The sequence below is a fragment of the Poromitra crassiceps genome, assembly GCF_964638095.1.
Source record: "Poromitra crassiceps genome assembly, chromosome: 4".
Lineage (NCBI taxonomy): Eukaryota > Metazoa > Chordata > Actinopteri > Beryciformes > Melamphaidae > Poromitra > Poromitra crassiceps.
The window spans coordinates 38,723,988-38,742,811 of record NC_139626.1 but is presented as its reverse complement, the minus strand read 5'-3'; the positions used below and the strand labels follow the sequence as shown (position 1 = coordinate 38,742,811).

The following is an 18,824-nucleotide window of genomic DNA, read 5'->3' as shown; positions in this document are numbered from 1 at the left end:
TGAAAACTTTTATTGGTGGTGAACGGGTGACGCCTGGGGCCTGGAATGAAGAGAGGGTGATAGAGAGAGGTGAGAGAGGGAGATAAAGCTGGATCACAATAGAAATGTGGTTGTGCTACATTTTTACAGTGGACAAATGTACTGTTTGTAGGCTACTGTGACGCGACGAGCTCACCAGATCAGCATCCTGGCCAACTTGTGGCGTCCTCCATGCCGTAACTGAAAAAACAGGAAATGGATCAGTCTTGATAAATAATTCAAAACACTCTTCATTACTAAATCATTGTCCCGGCTGTCATATTGAATGGCTGCCTCTCTCCACTCTCAGGCTGTTTTCCAGTGACGAGTCCTACGGGGCTCGAGGCAGGGGCGTTCGTGCATTCTTCCAGAGTTCGCAGAGGGTGTGGCGGGTGATTAGAAGAACAGCGCGATCCCTTTCTCCTTACCGTCACTGGCCGAAGCATCCCTCGACACACGGGCCGTCGAGGGGCGAGCACACCTCGGTCGAACACATGAAGTAGATCTGCGAGGGAAGAGGGAAGCGGAGTAGTGCAGCGTTAGATGCGGCTCCGGCCTCAGGACCCGACTGTATAGTACAGAGTGTACTATGTGCAATTCTGGCCAAGTCTCGATTGTCACCAGCTGTTTTGTCAGTTTATAAAATGGCCTTTCCATGTCTGTTCGTCATGAATGCTGATTTAAAGATAGAGCGGTTATGTCTTCAATTACCGTTGTCTATAAGTCTTGCTAAATAAGATGGGAAGGGAAGCTGTGTGGACATCTAGCCACATTTGCACTGGAAGGGTACAGCCATATACTTCTGTATGTCTCGCCATAGCACATACAATTAGACAGGGGGTCTTGGGTAAATGTCTTGCCAATTTCCATTCTAGGTTTATAACTGTATGCATTCAAATATTAGGTCTTGCTACAACACATAAAATGGGGGTGGAAGCATGTGTAAATGCCTAGATGTATGGCCCTGTGTGACTTTAAATTCCACGTCTTGCTAAAACTAACATTATGATTTGCACTTCCACCCAAAGGACTTTGGGGGGTTCCAGTTCAGAGCCTGCACACTGAAGAGGATGTGAGGGCCTAAATGTCTCTCTTCCTCCATCAGCATTGAAGAAACCATTTACAAAAATTCAAAATGATGAAAATGAGACAAGTCTAAAGACAGATTTTCGCAGATGGACCCGCACTATTTACGGAACTCAAGGGCCTCCACCTATCCTCACCTCCTCATCCCCATCCAGGTAAGTGGACTTGCCATCGGGAAGGAACTGGAAGGTGCTGATTTTGAACCTGCGGTTCTGGCCCTGAGGAGCGGGTGGTGGAGGGGGGGACAGCACCGTCTGCTTGGAGGCAGGGTCCAAGGGGTTGGGGCATCTAGGGAGAAGCAGGGGATTTACTAAGTCCAGAATAATTTGGTAAAAAAATCGCTAATCAGTAAAAAAAAGAAAAGCTTACAACAGATAAGACAGGAGCTGGTCCAACCTACCCGTTGTAAAGCAACACCCACACCGATTGTGCGGAGCGGGGGTAAGCCACACAGTAGTGCACCAGCAGCAGCAAACTGGAGTCTCGAGGGGGGAGCAGTCGCACCTCCAGGTAGAGGGGTTTCCCCAGCAGCATCTGCAGGGGCTGGTGGTACTGAGGGTAGTAGCTGTCGTACTTGCCATCTGGGAGGGGAGAGAGGAGGTGGGGGAACAGAAGGTGGTTACTGCTCCAGGCTAATTTCACCCACTCAAAACCAGGTGCTAGTTCTCCTACAGCTGACCAGAGACGACATGTCGGAAGTGTTCATTCATATGGTGTTGAAAGACTCTTTTACAGCCACTAGACACTATTAAGATGATGGTTACTTCCATCTTGACTGGTATAAACAGGACTCGGATTGAAAATTACACGAATCTTGGGTCCAGGGACGACAACAGAATGATCAATTTCTTGGATATGCAAAACAGCCATGAGGATTGAAGACCATCTACCTTTGGCGATCCTGAGCTGGACTCCAAACGCCCCCTCGATGTGAATCGAGGGACCCAAGGAGGGACTTTTGACCAGATAGTTCACCGTGACTACAGTGCCTGGCAGGTACCTGCATTCTACCAACAACCTGAGAAAGAGGGGGGGAGACAAAAGCAAAGTTACAAGTAAAGTACACTAGTGTGCTTTTTTCTTTTGCAGAAATGCATTTGAGGTAAGGCTACATTTCCATAAAATACATCCACTATTCCTGAGTTTTTATTTTATTTTGAAGGAATATGTCACAGAAAAATGGTCTGACCTGACAGGAGAGTCTCTGGTAATAGTCCCAAGGTTGAGGGTGATGGCCTGGATCAAGTTGATGACCTCCACCATGTAGATCACCACTTTCCCCACCTCCTGTCAAGACAGCATAGAACAAGGAATTGGGTATTTTGATATAAGCAAAAGATTATTTGGTTGACGGGAACAGGTCGATTTAATCAGGCAGTCAAAAACATGCAGTTCTTAGGGTTCCGTGTCCACACGACGAAGCGGTTGATTCAGATCGGAGTGCTTTGGAAATCATGTCCAGAGCACTTCCAACGAGCGCAGACACACAGCGCACACGGAGCGCTTGTTTGTTGCCGTCGAAAAAAGTGCCACTGACGAGCAGCGCTCTTCTCCAAAGGTTGAACTTTTTTCTGCTTGAGACACCCGGAGCTCTCCGGCCAAAAACACTAGCCGTCACGAGCGCTAAACACCAGGCAAGGTGCTGGGAAGAGGAGCACTCCTAGCGTGTCGTTACCATCGAGAATGAATTGCAGAAAGGCGCCGGCAGCACAAAAAAACGCTTCCTGTGGACACGGCCCATCATTCAGGAACATGCCTAGTAGCCTACGCAACACGTCAGTATTCTGGGAAAGGATGATATAGATTGATTAAAGCTCACAAGCCTCCGCGCGCCGCAGCCATCCATTGGGATCTTGAACAGGGCGTAGTCAGAAGTCACCTTCTGAGGTGTGCAGGTGGAGTTGCCGGCAGCCACCAGCAAGGCAGGGGACAGAGGAGGCTCGGTGAGGGAGGCGGGCACAGAGAAGACAAAGTGGCGGTCGAGAGTGCACTCTGGAGGACGGGGACACACACACACACACACACACAACACACACACATGCAGTCATCCAAAAGGTCAGACGAACAGAAGATCAGAAATCGCAGGGGGCAATAATACGAATAATGAGACCCAAGGTATCTTGTACCCTTTTCACACTTGTGTCTCACTGCCAGCTTGAGTCATGCTGTGCTGGCCCTGAATATGCATCTTCTCTTCACACATCCAGCAGCTCCAGCAGAGCTTACATCTCCACGCCCCAAAACAGCTCAACCCTACTCAGACATAAGTGGCGAGAAAATGCCAGTGGGGACACGACTGCAGCTCACCGTCCATAGGGTAGTAGCAGGCAGGGGGGTGCTTGCTGAAGCAGCAGCCCGAGGAGAGGCACTGCCGCTGGGATAGGGATCCGCAGGTGAGACGCTGTTCGGCGCTGGTGAGGTTGCACCCTGAGGAGCGGCGTCAAACAAATGTCAGTCGCACAGTTAAAAGAACATCGAATGGACTGAACGAAACACCCTTTGGCATATCAAATAATACCCTTTCAGAGCTGTAAACCAAGTGTCTACCTTGACCGGACACTGCGGTGGAAACTGGACAGGACAACTGAACCTCCGTTCTTCCACCTACTGTCATGTAGATGACATTGATGAGGTGGTGTTCACCCTTTTAGAAAAGAAGGTTTGTCAAAGGCTTATTAATAAGTAGGCTATAATAAATAGTACTATTACAAAAAGGGCATGTGCCCAGCGTGAAAGTTCACTATCAATACTTGCCTGCACACTCATGTGACAGTGTGAATTCGAATTCAAGGGAAGATTCAGACGGATTTTGCGATCTTTCCCCTTGCTCGCAGAATACCCACAGTGCTTTGGGGCATCCCGAAGGTTCATCTGGTTCTCTTTCATATCTGAGAAAGGATTAGTAGGGGGAAAAGGGTAATAGAAATGCAAAAATACAGTTAATTTGTTTCTGTGTAGTGTTTAAAAAAAACAGCATCAGGATGCATTGAGCGAATACAGCATTCAGCATGGCAAGGCACTGCCACAGTGTAGCAGAGTCCAAACAAAACGCACGATAGCTTTTCCCCACCCCCACTCTGCTGCACATACAGCACTGCAGCCCCCTGAAGCGTGTCACAATTCAACTCATGCAGAGATGATGGCAACCATATGCACCTGAAACATATACATCACACACACACACACACGCGCGCACACACACACACGCGCACACACACACACACGCACACACACACGCACACACACACACACACACACACACGCACGCGCACACACACACGCACACACACACACACACACCCTTAATAACTATCCCAGAGATGGGACCAGGGGGTAGCTCCACAGTCATATGGTGAGAGGAGCAGAGGATTTTAGGCCTCGGGGGAGAAGTGGTGATCTGGCCCTGGGTGGTGCTGGGAGGGGTGGAGGCGATGGTGGAGGCGATGGTGGTGCTGCCTGGCATAGGGGTAACAGGGAGGTGTTGGTACGGACACTGCAGCTCCACAGTCTGATACTTCTCCATGGCCGGGTCCAAAAACCTCAGCGGTAAGGAAAGGGTAGTGGGAGTCTAAGGAGAGAGGATCGGTAGGGTCCATTTCAACACAAGCTGGCACACAGGTTTATACAGCTTCATAAAAACAATTAGCAAGTGTGTAAGCTGAGCTAAGTTGTGTTTTTCCTCGTTAGCGTGCTCAGTTGAGCAAATTACATCAAATTGTTGCCAATTAGGTGGCGCGAAATCCCTCCCCCTAGTACACACATGCATGCAGAACAAATGGCCAGGTTCATGTCATATCGGTAAATATGAGCTGCTGAATTGGAAAATATTTGTACACATCTGCATCCTAGTAGTAAATGCAAGTGGGATGTGGGATTCTTTTTTGCAGGCTCCGATATCTCCCATTCTGTGTCTGTCAACAAAGGTGGTAAAAAGCAAGAAATCCACTGATGTCAGCGGTCCAAGGTAATTAGAAATCCAAATGATCAAGTATATTCACACCAATACAATCAACACTTAAAAAGGGACGAATATCAGTTTGTTTTAGGTTGATTTTAACGTTAAATTAAAAAAAGAAATCGTTAGGTGTTCCAACGAGGTAAACACAAACACATGAGCGCTTCCACGTTGCAGCAAGGCCCATATTATCCCATTCTTATGCTCATTCCAATATGACATGAACGTGGCACACTGTCAAGTTCTACGAAGATATGAGAGAGAGAGAGGGGGCCATTCTGGGAGTGATGCGGAGGCTCTCACCCGTGACTGGCTGTGGCAGGCAGGCAGCGGAGAGTGGAGGATCACCCCCCTGCCTTCAGCCGTCTGCATGTAGCGGCACAGACGTGACACGTTGGAGAGGGGCAGCCATGTCTTCCTGTGCTTCTGGTCTGACTCTGACATTACAAACACAGGCTGTTAAGACTATTCATAATAGAGACAGAGTTAACCATATGCTTTCATTCTGGGTTGAAGAAGAGCTGATGTAGGGCCACTCAGAGGCAAGACTTTGTGTAGACTAGACATGTGCTTCTACTTTAAAGGGATAGTTTCACTTTTTTTAAGTTGCTCGAATAAATATCAGGAGAAAAAGAAATGCATCTATTATTCTCATGGGTTCTGTAGTCTCTGCTTGTCACTAAAGCAGTAAGGAGGAGTATATAAAATGACAAAACCAGGAGCCCCCTTACTCACCCCACATACATTTGTCTCTTTGGAGATAGGAAAAGCCACACTTCTCACCAATAGGCCCTATGTTTATACAAAAGACTCCCAACTGACCTCTGACCTGAAGGGAGCCCAGGGCAGCAGAGGGCAAGAAGGCCACCATCCACCCTTGCAGACACTTTAGGGAGGGGGACAGCGGAGTGGGTTGAGTGGGGGTAGACTGAGTGGGTTGAGTGGGGTTCGATGCCGCAGAAGTTGTGGTGCTGCCTGTGCTGGCGGTCACGGTGGTGGTGCTGGCAGTGCTGGTGCGCGTGGGGCTAGTCGGCGCTCCAGTCTCTGGGGCGGCAGAAGTTGGATACAGGGCCGGAGGAGGGTAGAAGGGATGGTAATGTGGTGGGTATGGAGGATGGTAATGGTGGTAAGGGTAGTAGCTACAGATGGTGTGAGCATAAGGTGGGCAGGTGGCTCGCGGTCCGTTGGGGTTATACGGAACTGAGGTAAAGTGGGGACCGACGGGCTGCTTGGGAATCATCGTCCCGGTGGTAAAAGCGGTAGTTGTGATGGGTGGTGGAGAAGGGGACGGGGTGGTAGAGGGTAACGAAGGGGAAGGCGGAAACACTTCTGGGCCAGGATTTGGGTAGAAGATTGGTCCATAATGATAATAGGGGCTATATGAACCGGGTGGATAGAATGAACCACCTGGGTATTGTGGACCCATTGGTTGCTTTGGAACATTGGGAGGAGGAGGAGGAGGAGGAGGAGGAGGTGGGGTGGGAAGAGCAGGAGCCGGTCCTTTGGTCACTGTAGTCATAAGGGTTGGAGCTGGGGTCACTGGGTGGTAGAAGAACGGCACATAGGGGAAATATGGACCAGATGCATAGTGAGGAGGGCCAGCAGGTAATGCGGGAAGTTGATGGGATGGGCTAGCCTGCCCTGGGTTAAGATTTGGGACAGATGTGGCTTGAACTGCCACAGAGGGCTGGGAAGGAGGGGAGGGGGTATTTGGGTGACCTCCAGGAAAGTAGGGCCACAGCTGGGACTGGGCGCCTGGAGGACTGTCTGGAGTGGGCCGAGGGGGACGGGCAGGCTGCGGGCTGGGGGGGTAGGCCTGGGGCAGCTGGGGGTACTGCAGCCCCGGGTAGTGGGGGTAGTCGGGAAGCTGAGGAATCTGCCCCTGGGTTGGGGCTTGAGGAGCAGGAGGAGGAGAGGGCGTAAGGGGAGGAGGGGAAGAGGGTGCAGGGGTAACAGGATGTGTGATGTCGGGGTGAGGGGAAGTGGTTGCAGGGGTAACAAGATGTGTGATGTCAGGGTGTTCAGGGTCACCAGGAGAAAACGGAGGAGAATGGAAGTAGGGGAAAAGACTATGGTAGAGTGGACAGGACAGGGTGTACACATGTCCATCTAACAGCAGCAGGAGATGTAGTCCATCCTGGAATAAGAAAAAGCATCATATCAATATGTCATGGTCACATGCAGGTAGCCTGCTGCCAGGATACACCATTCAATCAAAATTAGTGAACTTACTCCAACAGTGACACAAGTAGCATAGAAGGGGATGAAGAAGATAAATTGCTCAGGCTGGGAGTCGACACGGTAGGCACACTCTGCAGATATGAACGCACCCCACTTCCCATCCACTGTGGGACAGATTGTAAGACACATTGTAGTCAGACTCCTTCCGCCATTAATTAAAACGGTAAAATTTTAAATATTTTTAAATATGAAATGATGGATGATTTGAATAAGCATTGTAAGAAATGCATCCATGTCGATTGAATTATACTTTGATATATAGTAAGAATAAGATGCATAATGCCATAAACACTGTTATTTTCCTTTTCCATTTAATAGGCTTTCACTCTCCAGACATGGAGCACAAACTAGCCAATTCACAAAACAACCCATAACAGCATAACAGGCCCAAAGAAACCCCACTTACCCATGGCCCCCAACGTCGGTACATACCCCCCCTGCTCCCCAGATATCCAGACCGCCATGCCATAGGTGGAGCAGAGGACCGAGGAGGAAGAGTGGGAGAGAGAAGGGGCAGGAGAAGGCCCCTGCACCGGACAGGACAGCTTCAGCGGGCTGCCCCACCACTGCATGGGCAGGACGTAACTGCCATTCTGATGGGGAGAGGGGCGGACAACACAAAAGGCACGAGTTATTGTTGTAGGTATCATCACAACAACAAACGCCTCTGGAATGACACAGGGGCTGCTGCTACCTCCTGCGTCACGTAGCATCCGTCATACGGAGCCATCATCACAAGGTGTCTCCACGAAGTCCACACAGAGTAGCCGCAGTACGGAGGCAACTGGAACAGGGAGATGGGGGAGGCGTCCTCTGCCAGGGAAAATGTGGTTATTCATCAAACACGACCTATAAAAAAGCTCCCGTTTTTACGGTGTAGACCATTACTACGGAAGAATCTTCCACTGCAGTCTGTGGTTTTTTACGGTGTAGTAGACCATTACTACGGAAGAATCTTCCACTGTAGTCTGTGGTTTTCAATCACAAAATGCTTCTCTCCAGGGACCAATGTTTTATAGGGATTTTGAGACGGCGACACAGAGTCAATACAACATTTAATTATCTATGTCTAAAACATTTTGCTGCCGGTGCCATCATTTTCTCCAGAGTAAACTATGAAGCAGAGGCTAGGAGGTCTTTACAGTATGATGAAGGCCAGACTAAAGGCTGCAATGCATCGCTGCAATGTGTCTCATCTATTCTTGTCATGTGAAATAAGGCATTGCACTCTTTGCAATGAGACAGAGTGCAACTAGTGGTTTTGGCTGGACGAGTAGGCTATATTTACAAAGACTTCCCATGCATTGGCCTAATCTGACTCAGCTGTTACCTACATTGAAATATCACATGCCTACAGCACATTCTACACTAAGGACCTAATGCAGTGCTGCGTCTCTCATATTTTTTGCCTAAACGTTGTAACCACCTGCAACCAACTCCAGAACCACACACTGAACACTCTGAATAGTTGAGTGAATGAGTATAGGAGTTAAATGTTAGGGTGAGTAGGATTGAAAAAAACAATCCCATAGCTTCACAACATTTAACATGCAGACCTCTGTAGCCTAGCTATCTGCTGTTTTTGAATTGTAAGCCAGTCGGGCTTGGCATCAATGAATAATATACCTGTCACTTTAATAAACAAAATGAAACATCTCACCTCTGTCCACCAACAGGTGTGAGTATCCTTGTCCGGAGGCAGTGAAGGTCATGGTTTCGTCATCGCACTGCAACAAAGGCCTCATAGCCATCCATTCAGAAAAATGAAGGCTGGAGTCAGACGATGGGCCGTAAACCTTGCCTCTGAGCCCCTGGAGACCTAATGAACATAAAACAAACGCACCCCGAGTGGACGAGCGAACATTTGCCTTGTCATGTCTTGTATTAAATTAATCAGCCCTCTGTTGTCATCAACCAAGCAGATAAACGTTCACCTGGGTAGCCCGCTTGATATCCAGCTTCAGAGTCAAAAGCCGAGGTCCGCTGGTGCGTAATGGCGTTACCAAAGGTCCAGGACAAGTCTGCGGCCTTTTGCGCAAAGTTGTCATTTCCATCAAGTTTGGATGTATTGGATTGCGTCAGCGGCTTTGGAGGAAACACGGCGGATCGAGAGCGACGCTCACGCACACCTGGCCGGTCAAATTTGGGCAGAGGAGCACCTCGGGTGATGACTCGTCCGCCTGAGTACCGAGGTGCCTGTCGGGCGTGTTTTGGTTTAATGCTTTCCCATGCGGTTTCACCGTGGTGAGCAGTGAAACCACCGGGGTCATTAAGCTTTGCTACACTTACCGAGTCACAGATTTGAAACTTAAAAAATATTAGAGTCACTACACATAAAAACAACGATATTTCTCTTGTCTGTTTGCAAGACATCGCCAGGTTATTGATGCTTTTGCTCACATGCGCAATAGAGGCGTCACCTGGAAATGGGGCAACCAATTAAGTGTCGTTAAGGATGGACCGGGATGGACCAATTAAAAAGCTACAAGCACACAAACGATCAACTTGATAAGAATCTAGATACAGCGATTTTTTTTTTTATAAGTTGACATAAACCAAACCATGGCTCTTTCAAATCATAATAATCAAAGCACATATGCCTACTGTGTGCAGTTTCCACAGAGGTGGAAAGCAACTAATGAAGTACTGTAGCTTAGTCCAGTCCTTTATTAATTAATTTAAGTCTGTAATTTTACGTCTGCTTGAGTACTTTATCAGCTTAATTGTACATATTGCCTTTTTTACAGCCACTTTTTGTGTATACAAATTCCACAATTATAATTTTGGCCTAAAATGACCGCAGACATGTAATGGTGTATTGCTGATGGGCACAACATGGACATATGTTGCCTTATTACCATGAATCTAAAAAAACAGGCACTTAAAATATATATATTTTTATTCACAAACAATACACAATAGTGTGTGTAGCCTAATTTCCCCTCATTTTTATACATCTTCATTTCGTATTTTCCAAGTCACTCTCAGTCGTAGATAAGGAGAAGTGGGAACACTCAGTGCTTGACCTTCATGCAACAAGGCTGCAGCAGCTGTCACTGATATGAACATTTAGTTCCAGATAAAGCGTGTAGCCTATAGAAGAGCAAACTGGGTAAGAATGGCATATTGATTTTGATGCTGGGCAGAACAGGGCCTATGGAACAATGTGACCCTGCTGTATATGAGCGGCAGGAGCAGAGGCGAGGTGCGGGTCATAAGATGGTGGAGAGACAGGACCAGTGTCAGACATCATGCGTGGCTCTGGTGGAGATTCTCGGCTGGTGTGCTGCTGCAGTTCTGCAACAGGCGGCTCCTGATGGGCCCGCTGTGAGAGTCCTGAGGCGACGAGAGCTGGAATTAATCTCAAAAGCTCAGACCCATAGCGCTCCACGGAGGCTAGATCCACCAGTGACGGCTGTGGTAATCGATTGGACGGGATGGGAATTCTCAGAGTCAGTTCAAAGGGAATTGGATTCATAGGAGAGGGAGTTGCGAGCTCTGGAGTGGAGTGGATGAAGGGCAAGTGGACCTCGGGGGGTTGGGAAGACGGTTGCTGGGTAACAACTTCAGTATGTCGCTGCTGTACTTCTGGCGACTTCTGCTGTTCTTCTTCTTCTTGTGCAACAAAAGCGAGATCATGTTGCAAGGGGTCAAGAGGTGGATTTGGGTCCGAGATGGTTTGTGTTTGGGGGTTTGAAGGTAGCATCTCCTCTTCATACTTCTTGTTAGATTGATATCTAGGTGGGCGAGGGATTTCTAAAGGGCAGGAAAGCTCCATTGCTCTCTCCCTGGATTGAATGTAAATTCTGTACATGCCACCCTAAAAAGACAGGAAACCTTATTAGGGAAAACTATTTGAAGTTGGACATAAGATTACTCTAGGTAAAGAGATATAACAGTGCAACTACGATCAAAATAATCATTCTTATACTTTCTCTAATGTGTTAACTTATTGCAAATGAAGTCATGGTTTCACATTTCATCAATTTGCTGGGGAACCGCCTAGAACCCCCTCAAGGACCCCTGGTGGTCTCCAGGCCCCACGTTGAGAACCACTGATCCACTGTAGCCCCTTTCAAAGTTTTAACTACTCTAAACATTGCCCATTCATTGGCTGCTATTTGCATGCAGTGCAGGTCAAATGGACAGTCACTACACACTAGAAGCCATATTGTACCTTCTGTATCGGTCCACAGGTTGTGAAGGGAATAGAAAACACCACTGACTCAGAACCGGCTTTCGAGGGGAACCAGCACCGCCCAGCAGCATAACGGAAGCTCACCCACTCACCATCCACTATGAATATATGACAAACAGCCAGGGGTCAAATCTATTGGTTAAATTCTTGACTGCTATTCAAACGTATTGCCAAGAGAGGATACTTCCCCCTAGAACACTCCCACACCAAATAACAGTATCATCGGAACTATAAAAGGAGAGATTTGCACTACTGGCTCGGTTAAGAAACAGGCAGCATGACACACAAGTTATGCAACAACGCAGAATTTGAACTTGGGTCTTCCATGAGGGAATCAAACGTCCACCAGTCAGCCAACGAGAATCTCACCGGACCAATTAAGGGAGATATTTGGACTCACTCAGTCTAACACAAGGCTACACAGACTTACACCAAACAATGAGCCTGTTCACAGTCCCATCTCCAAAGACCATTAGATCCATTGATGATGGTTTACAAACAACTCTGGGAGAGGGGACCCAGACTGGGCAGTAGGCCTTCATTCTGCACCCATGCCAAACCACAGGCAAACTATACTGGTAGTTCTCTTCCTGCAAAACAATAAGTCAGAAAATGAGCTTTTTACTTAAACCGTAACAGCTGTAGAAATCTATACACTGTACATAACAAGACAGTGTGTGTGTGTGTGTGTGTGTGTGTGTGTGTGTGTGTGTGTGTGTGTGTGTGTGTGTGTGTGTGTGTGTGTGTGTGTGTGAGTGAGTCAAGTAAACTATTCACACTCATCACAGGTCATTTCATGCCGGATGGATTCTGACCCGTAATGGCCTGAGTGAGAAAATGTCAAACTTTGACCAAACTGGTTCTGCTCAGCATGAGTGAATCTCCCCTGTCGACGCGAGGATGGAGCGGTCAGTGAAGAGAGGAAAGGAAGCAATCCATTTCGGCATGTGTCCTCCTCAGCTTACCTCCAGCAGGACAAAGCGTCCATTGTAGCGTGCGATAACGACCACTTCCGTCCAAGTCGTCCTCACCGAGAGGCCGCAGCCCGAGGGAAGATGGGACAGAGGTAGGGGGGATGATGCGAGATCCACTAGGAACAACAACAAAAAAGACCTCACACAGAGTAACTCACTGTATAAGTAAAAGGTAAACAAAATAAATTCATTCGCTATTTTGCTATCCCATATAGCTCCTTTTCAGCAGATACATCCAAAGCCACTTGACATTTCTCCTATGCCAGACAGCCAGTAAAAGCTTTCCCAGATGTGTCAAGTGACCACAATAATCCCAAAAATTACATGGGGTGGATCACCACCGGACAGTAGGTATGTTTTAAATAGATATTGTGTTGTAGAGGTCGGTTAAGCCAGAGGCGTAGCTCGACATGCATTTGCCTTCCACAGGGCAGTTGCTATAGCATGAAGGAGGACCTGACTTACATCTGTCAATGAGGAAACTGTCCATGTCCCGCTGCTGGAATGTGATTCTCATGGCTTCTCTCCCACAGTGGACAGTAGGAACCACAGCGGAGGAGGACCCATCCTGTCCACTCACAGGTGTCTGTGCGGATATGGCAGTAAACAGCCGCAGAGGCTGTGGGGGGAAACCTTCACACCGGAAATGACATTATACCATACGTTGGGAATCACTGACGTTGCACTCTAGTGTGAAACAAATAACAGGCATTCTGAATAATCTATTTACAATGTTTTGTTGATTTAAATCTCAACCTTTTTCATATCATATATCAAGGACCCCTAATTTAGTCCACATTGGCACCACCCAAGGACCCCCGTTTGATGACATTTTGTGTCTCAGTCAGACCCCAAAACTGAACATTTGTCGAGAATTCCATATCTGTATTGTAGGTAGAGAGATAACAGTGAATGAGAAAAACCTTCTACATTCTCCAATTCTTTTAACTTTGTCAATGGAATAATGGTGAAGTTTAACAATTCATGAATTTGCTGAGGACCCCCTGCAACCCGCTCAAACAAGGACCCCTGGTTGTCCACGGACCCCATGTTGAGAACCACTGATTTAGATTGATTTCACTTTCCGGGGCTTCTTGCACCAGTCAACTCTGCCACTATCAATGTCATTTCACTTACTTGGGGAGGTGTCACCAGCATTAGCCTGAGATTGCAGTTGCATACCACTGTATCGATGACCCTGTCCCCTGTGCGTTACCCTAGTGGGGTCAGCATGCCCTGCACTGCTGTGTGCAGCAGGTCTGGTTAATGACGAGCCTGCAACTGACAGCACAAGCAACAGACAGGCTGATGCTGCTCTGCTGCAGGACATGTTAAAGTGCATCCAATGGATGTGTATGCCTGCTGAAAGAGAGGGAGACACCAGCGAAATGTACACAAAAAGTTGATAGTACAGCTGTTGTCGCTAATTAATTATGTAAATGAGACACAGGTGAGCTAATTAGCCATACTCACACTGAAGTAGCTAAATGTTTTACAGATTGTGGGTTGCTTGAACTCATTAAAAACGCATCTTAAGAAGCTTTCGGTTAATCAGACGTACTTGTGGAACAGCTAGAATAACTGTTTGTAATAATCCTCTAATTGGATGGATGCCAGCGTAATGGAACTGTTCTGATTGTTTTGCGCGCAAGAGGGAAGCTTCTTCAGTCACTTCACTTGGCCACTTGGTGACTTTTTTCAGGGAGGAAAAAGTTGGAGCTACTATGGGTGGGGTTTGGTGAGGGGAAAGGGAGGGAAGGGGGCTGGAGAGGGAAAACAGGGTGATGTGTATGCTGTGAATTCAAAGCTGGGTGGGTCTACAGCAGTTGTTTCGCATTCCCAAATAACTCCCGTGCGTAAAAAGCGCCTTTCAGGTAATGTTTATTCACCTTTGTTTACGTCTTGTGTGACCGCGCCGTGTGCATGATGGTATCAGAAAAACGGCGTTAGCGTGTGTTTTAGGCAGTTTGAGTTGAGAAAAGTGAAGTTGGGCAAAGTTTCGGTTTTTCAGCAGCCAGCGCTTTGAAGAAATGTACGGCTACAACTTTTTTTCCTCCCGTGAGCGCAACAGCAAAAGTATTAAAAGGAAAGCGCGACTCCGAACACTTTCGCGATCATGTTGTTTTTAGAAGTTCAACGTTTAAGTTAAATGTATATTCGTCCGTGTATAACGTATGCCTTTAGGCGCAGTCGTGATTATTATTTTTCTGTCGTCGTATTCTCGCGCTCTTTTCATAGTAGTTGACTATAGGGCCTGTGTGTCTGAGGGAGCCGCAGCACCCATCCCAGATGGGAATGCCCTAACAAGGTCTAAACAAATGCTCCCTTGTCGAAGCAATATAATTGAGTTATGGAACACAAGTATTCAACCAACAAATTAAACTATGCATGGCATGGACGTTCTCAAATAGATCATCTTGATCTGTTTAGTTAGCCTACCTACATAAGATATCCTAACCACCTCGTTTATAGTTAATTTTTTAGTTTTTAAAGGCCTGGAAAAAGTCGTCCCATTGATTCTGCCTCAGATCAGGGAGGTGAGGCGCCCAGGGAAGCCCTGTGAGTGGGAGTGAGTGGGGGTGTGTTTGACAGCAGATGGCCCATGCAGTTTATTAAAAAAAAATGTTTTGTGAGACTGCTGGGACGAGTTTGGGCTTGCATGCAACGGCTCTCCATCCCCCCCCCCCCGTCTCTCAGTTTGAGACAGTGGTTATTTGTGACAGCTGTGTGTGAATTGGACTCACCTCAAGTCTCGGCTTGTGTTATATAACTCCATAGAATCTTGGAAGATAAATACTGTGTATCCTTCCGCCTGCCCCTGTTATCTTCCTTTTCAGAGAGAGACAATGTTGATCCTGGCTGGAATTGTTCTTCTGCACATCACCACCATCATCCTGCTTCTGGTGGCCACCATTGATAATGTAAGTGGGCTTTTTTTCTCTTTGTTTTCTCCTGTAACACTTGTCGGAACGTTCTGCTAGAGGAACAGCAGGCTTCTTAGTCAATTTGCCAGATTAAACAAGTTAACAAATGTGTCAACCAAAGGCTACTGCATGCATTGCCACCTCAGAGAATCAAACACATCACAAATACTTCTAGTATAGAAACTAAAGCCACTCCCTACATTAATAAACAACTTGGAAACACGAGTCAGAAAAGAGTCAGAATAGTACCAGCTACTTACACTATACAACCAAAATGTAAGGGCTGTAAATCTACATACCCTTTGATCAACTCAATATTATATTGTTTATATACAAAATATAATTGAATATAGTTAAATTACACTGCCACTTTCTTATTAGTCAACAAATCTAGACAACACATTTGTTTAGTAGTGAATTTTAATTCGTTTTTGTTATACAGATAATTTTTCTTTCTTTCTTCATCATTAGAACAGCATTCCCTGAATATGCACAGGCTTTAGATAAAAACGGTCTCCAGTGGCTTATTCATGATCATGTGTGGAAAGACTGGTTCATAGATAAACAGACAGTAGGTCAGCAAAACCCTCTGGCCGTTTAGCATTTCTTTCATGAGGGGACAGCATGTACTTTATGTGCGTCTTGAAATGTGTGTTTAAATGGTCATTCTGCTTCCCTCCTGCGTGCATCCCCAGGCCTGGTGGATGTCAGATAAAGTGTCTACTGACCTGTGGGGCAGGTGGGAGATGGTGGGCTCCGCCTGGCATTACACCAACCTGAAGGACTACCCCGAGGGTAACTGCATCACCTGCATTCAGAAGATACAGTATCTAAGACGAAAGAGTGTTGATATGAGTTTCCATGATTTGACCTAACCAGAGATCTGAGATCACGCCCAGATGCATGCTACAGTATAGGTGCTGAATGTTGGGAGTGGTAGAACTCACTAGTGTTCATTAAGTGTACATGACCAACAATCATAGATCAGTCGTCTTCTTCTTATGAAATGCTCTGTATATGGGCTGAGATTGAGAATTATGCAGACCAAACCCATGTATATCTGACTGTGGTTATCCTTATTTTGGCATTGGTGATGATGGTCTTGAATAGTGTGTTTGGTGATAATAATACTGTACAGTGTATGTTGCAGTGGTTTCCAAACAATGTAAAACTATTACATAGGAACTGATAACAGCAGATTATTGCATTCATCTTAAAAAGATGCAACTTATTCCCTCTTTTATATAATTTTGTTGCATAACTGTGAAACATCACTGAAGTCTAGTACCTTGACTAGTGTGCGTCTCCACGGACCACAGCAATTAGCATGGCCAATTGTGCAGTTTAACTAGCTTATAAGCCTTATAATAAAACCTTATAATATAAGGTGAACATTGCATTGCATCCACTGACTGCTGCTCACTCTCTGTCTCTCTCTCTCTCTCTCTCTCTCTGCAGACTTCCTGCAGGCGGTGCAGGCCACCTCTGTGCTGGCCTGTATTTTTGCCATCCTGGCCTTGTTTGTGTTTGTGGCTCAGCTGTTCACCCTGGCCAAGGGCCAGAGGTTCACCTTCTCTGGAGTTTTACAGATGATCTCCTGTAAGTAACCCGGAGTCAAGACATCGATATATATATATATTTTTCTTGCTTGGCTCATTTTTGTACCTAGCATTTGTCCTACGTCACTCTAAAGAAAAACAATCTGCTGCTTGACTAATACAATACAATAATAGTAAGGATCTTTAGTAAGGCTTATATTACTGTGTGTATATTATAAGGTGTAATTTGATTTGATGGGGTGAACATAATTCTCCTCAGCGTTCTCTAGTTCAACACAATAGAGTAAATGGGTAAGCCCTCAAGGAGATGAGCAGTGTAAACAGATCTAATGCATTTACGAAAGATTGAATTGGAGGTGTGTGAACATGACTTGACAGCCTTTATATACAAGTTTTCTCCACTTAGAGAGTCGAGCCCCATAGAGACTGAACCTCATCCTTTTCCTATGGGATTATTTTTCTTGATCTCAAATGACCTTTGCTCAATTTTCTATGTGACGGTGCACAGCCTGATTAGACACAAATGGTCAACAAACTGGCTCAATGTGATTAACAGTCTGACTGCTATTAACTGTTAATTTGAAGAGGGTGTGGCCTCAGTCTTGGTACATGTACATGCAATATGGTGAGTAGAGATGAGGAACCATGTCTACCATGTAATTTAAAAATTGACAGATAGGGGGCACCATAACTGTTTGCATTCCATGCAAAACTAATCAAAGTAGGGTCCAGTAGCGACGCGTATGATAACAAAAAGCTCTATGCATACTGTATGCAGTAGGTCCATGGTTTTCACTCGGTCTCACAGATGAGTTCCTCCTCTCTGGTTGAAGGCGTGTTAATCATTAAATTAAGCTGCTGTTTGGTTAGAATGAAATCTTGGCCTTGATAGCACATGTGAAAACCACAGCAATGGGGCACAACGGCCTGTGTCACTGGATTATTGTATTGTTAAGCATTAAATAGGTATATATCAGGACATGGAAAACTATCTAACAAGGTGAAGCAGTCATTCTAACACTTTAACATCCCTAGGCTTGAACCCCAGCATCACCTCTTGTAACTTTTGTAATTATAATTATTTGCATATTAGGGATTTTATTCAGAATGAATTACTGGGTCATGGCAGGATTTGAACCCACTCGCTCCTAATAGTTGGCAATAGGTGGTCAGGAGAATTAACGGCCCACTACACCATCTTTAAGCACAAGGCTTATAAGATTAGTAGATTACATCTTAAAATGTAATTACTTCTTAATTGCAGTGCTTGCCCTGCTTATGTGACACTATTTCTCTCTTCCAGGCCTGTGTATAATGATCGCAGCCTCGATCTACACTGCCGAGTTCCACACGACTGCGGCAGAGGGAGGCTACGGACACTGCTTTGTCCTGGCCTGGCTCTCCTTTGTCCTCACCTTCATCTTAGCCGTCACCTATCTCGTCCTGCGGAAGAAAAGCGAGTAAGGGGATGAAGGCGGATTTGGGGTCGATATACTTTTCAGTTCACTAAATTCAGTAAGTGTGGTTTCTACCAAATTTGACAAAACCAAAGAGAACGTCCTGACAAGGTTGTAGCCAGCCATCTCCAGCTAAGATAACTGGGGGGGAAATGAGCAATCAATTACCAGGGGGTGGCAAGAAATTTATATATTTTGAAGATCGTAAATTGAGAATGAACTCAACCCTAGATGAAGGGTTAAACTGGAGATTCACAGGAAGAATAATTTTATTGATTTTGATTAAAGGAAAGGAAGGAGGGGTGGGAAGCAAGATCCATTCAGTAGGAGGGTGGTATGGAGTACAAACTGATGGTTGTGAATGGGAGGGTACAAACTTTAAGTATGTTTTAGCAAAACTGTTCCAAATGCT

At 46.2% G+C, this 18,824-nt stretch overlaps 2 protein-coding genes across 3 annotated transcripts; one reads left to right on the top strand and one right to left on the bottom strand.

Annotated features, from left to right (window-relative positions):
* Window positions 1-440: 440 nt before the first annotated feature.
* Window positions 441-5,986, bottom strand: LOC310775188 (zona pellucida sperm-binding protein 4). Its single transcript, XM_083635287.1, has 12 exons — window positions 5,882-5,986; window positions 5,363-5,496; window positions 4,405-4,672; window positions 3,859-3,992; window positions 3,652-3,748; window positions 3,412-3,531; window positions 2,924-3,096; window positions 2,294-2,391; window positions 1,995-2,122; window positions 1,505-1,685; window positions 1,242-1,392; window positions 441-523 (listed from the first exon to the last, which is right to left on the bottom strand). The coding sequence occupies exons 1-12, from the start codon at window positions 5,928-5,930 to the stop codon at window positions 449-451; spliced, it is 1,608 nt and encodes a 535-aa protein (XP_083491413.1). The 5' UTR covers window positions 5,931-5,986; the 3' UTR covers window positions 441-448.
* An 8,256-nt stretch (window positions 5,987-14,242) lies between these two features.
* Window positions 14,243-18,419, top strand: LOC310775208 (epithelial membrane protein 1; the record flags this gene model as incomplete). 2 transcript variants are annotated; one of them, XM_083635311.1, is made up of 5 exons in its annotated part: window positions 14,243-14,346; window positions 15,310-15,393; window positions 16,092-16,191; window positions 16,855-16,995; window positions 18,259-18,419. In XM_083635311.1, exons 2-5 carry the CDS (start codon window positions 15,319-15,321, stop codon window positions 18,417-18,419), a joined length of 477 nt encoding a protein of 158 aa, XP_083491437.1. In that variant the 5' UTR covers window positions 14,243-14,346; window positions 15,310-15,318. The 2 variants fall into 2 exon arrangements, with proteins under 2 accessions (XP_083491437.1, XP_083491438.1); XM_083635312.1 differs by lacking the exon at window positions 14,243-14,346 and adding an exon at window positions 14,372-14,504.
* Between the last annotated feature and the right edge of the window lie 405 nt (window positions 18,420-18,824).

Bases quoted from the DNA above. Each gene is read 5' to 3' on its own strand.
- LOC310775188 (XM_083635287.1), bottom strand. From the start codon at position 5,930: ATGGTGGCCTTCTTGCCCTCTGCTGCCCTGGGCTCCCTTCAGGTCAGA. The intron at 3,993-4,404 runs GTGTGTGTGTGT...ATCCTTTCTCAG, and splicing joins CTCTGGGATAGTTATTAAGG to ATATGAAAGAGAACCAGATG. The intron at 524-1,241 runs GTGAGGATAGGT...CTTCCCTCGCAG, and splicing joins ACCTGGATGGGGATGAGGAG to ATCTACTTCATGTGTTCGAC.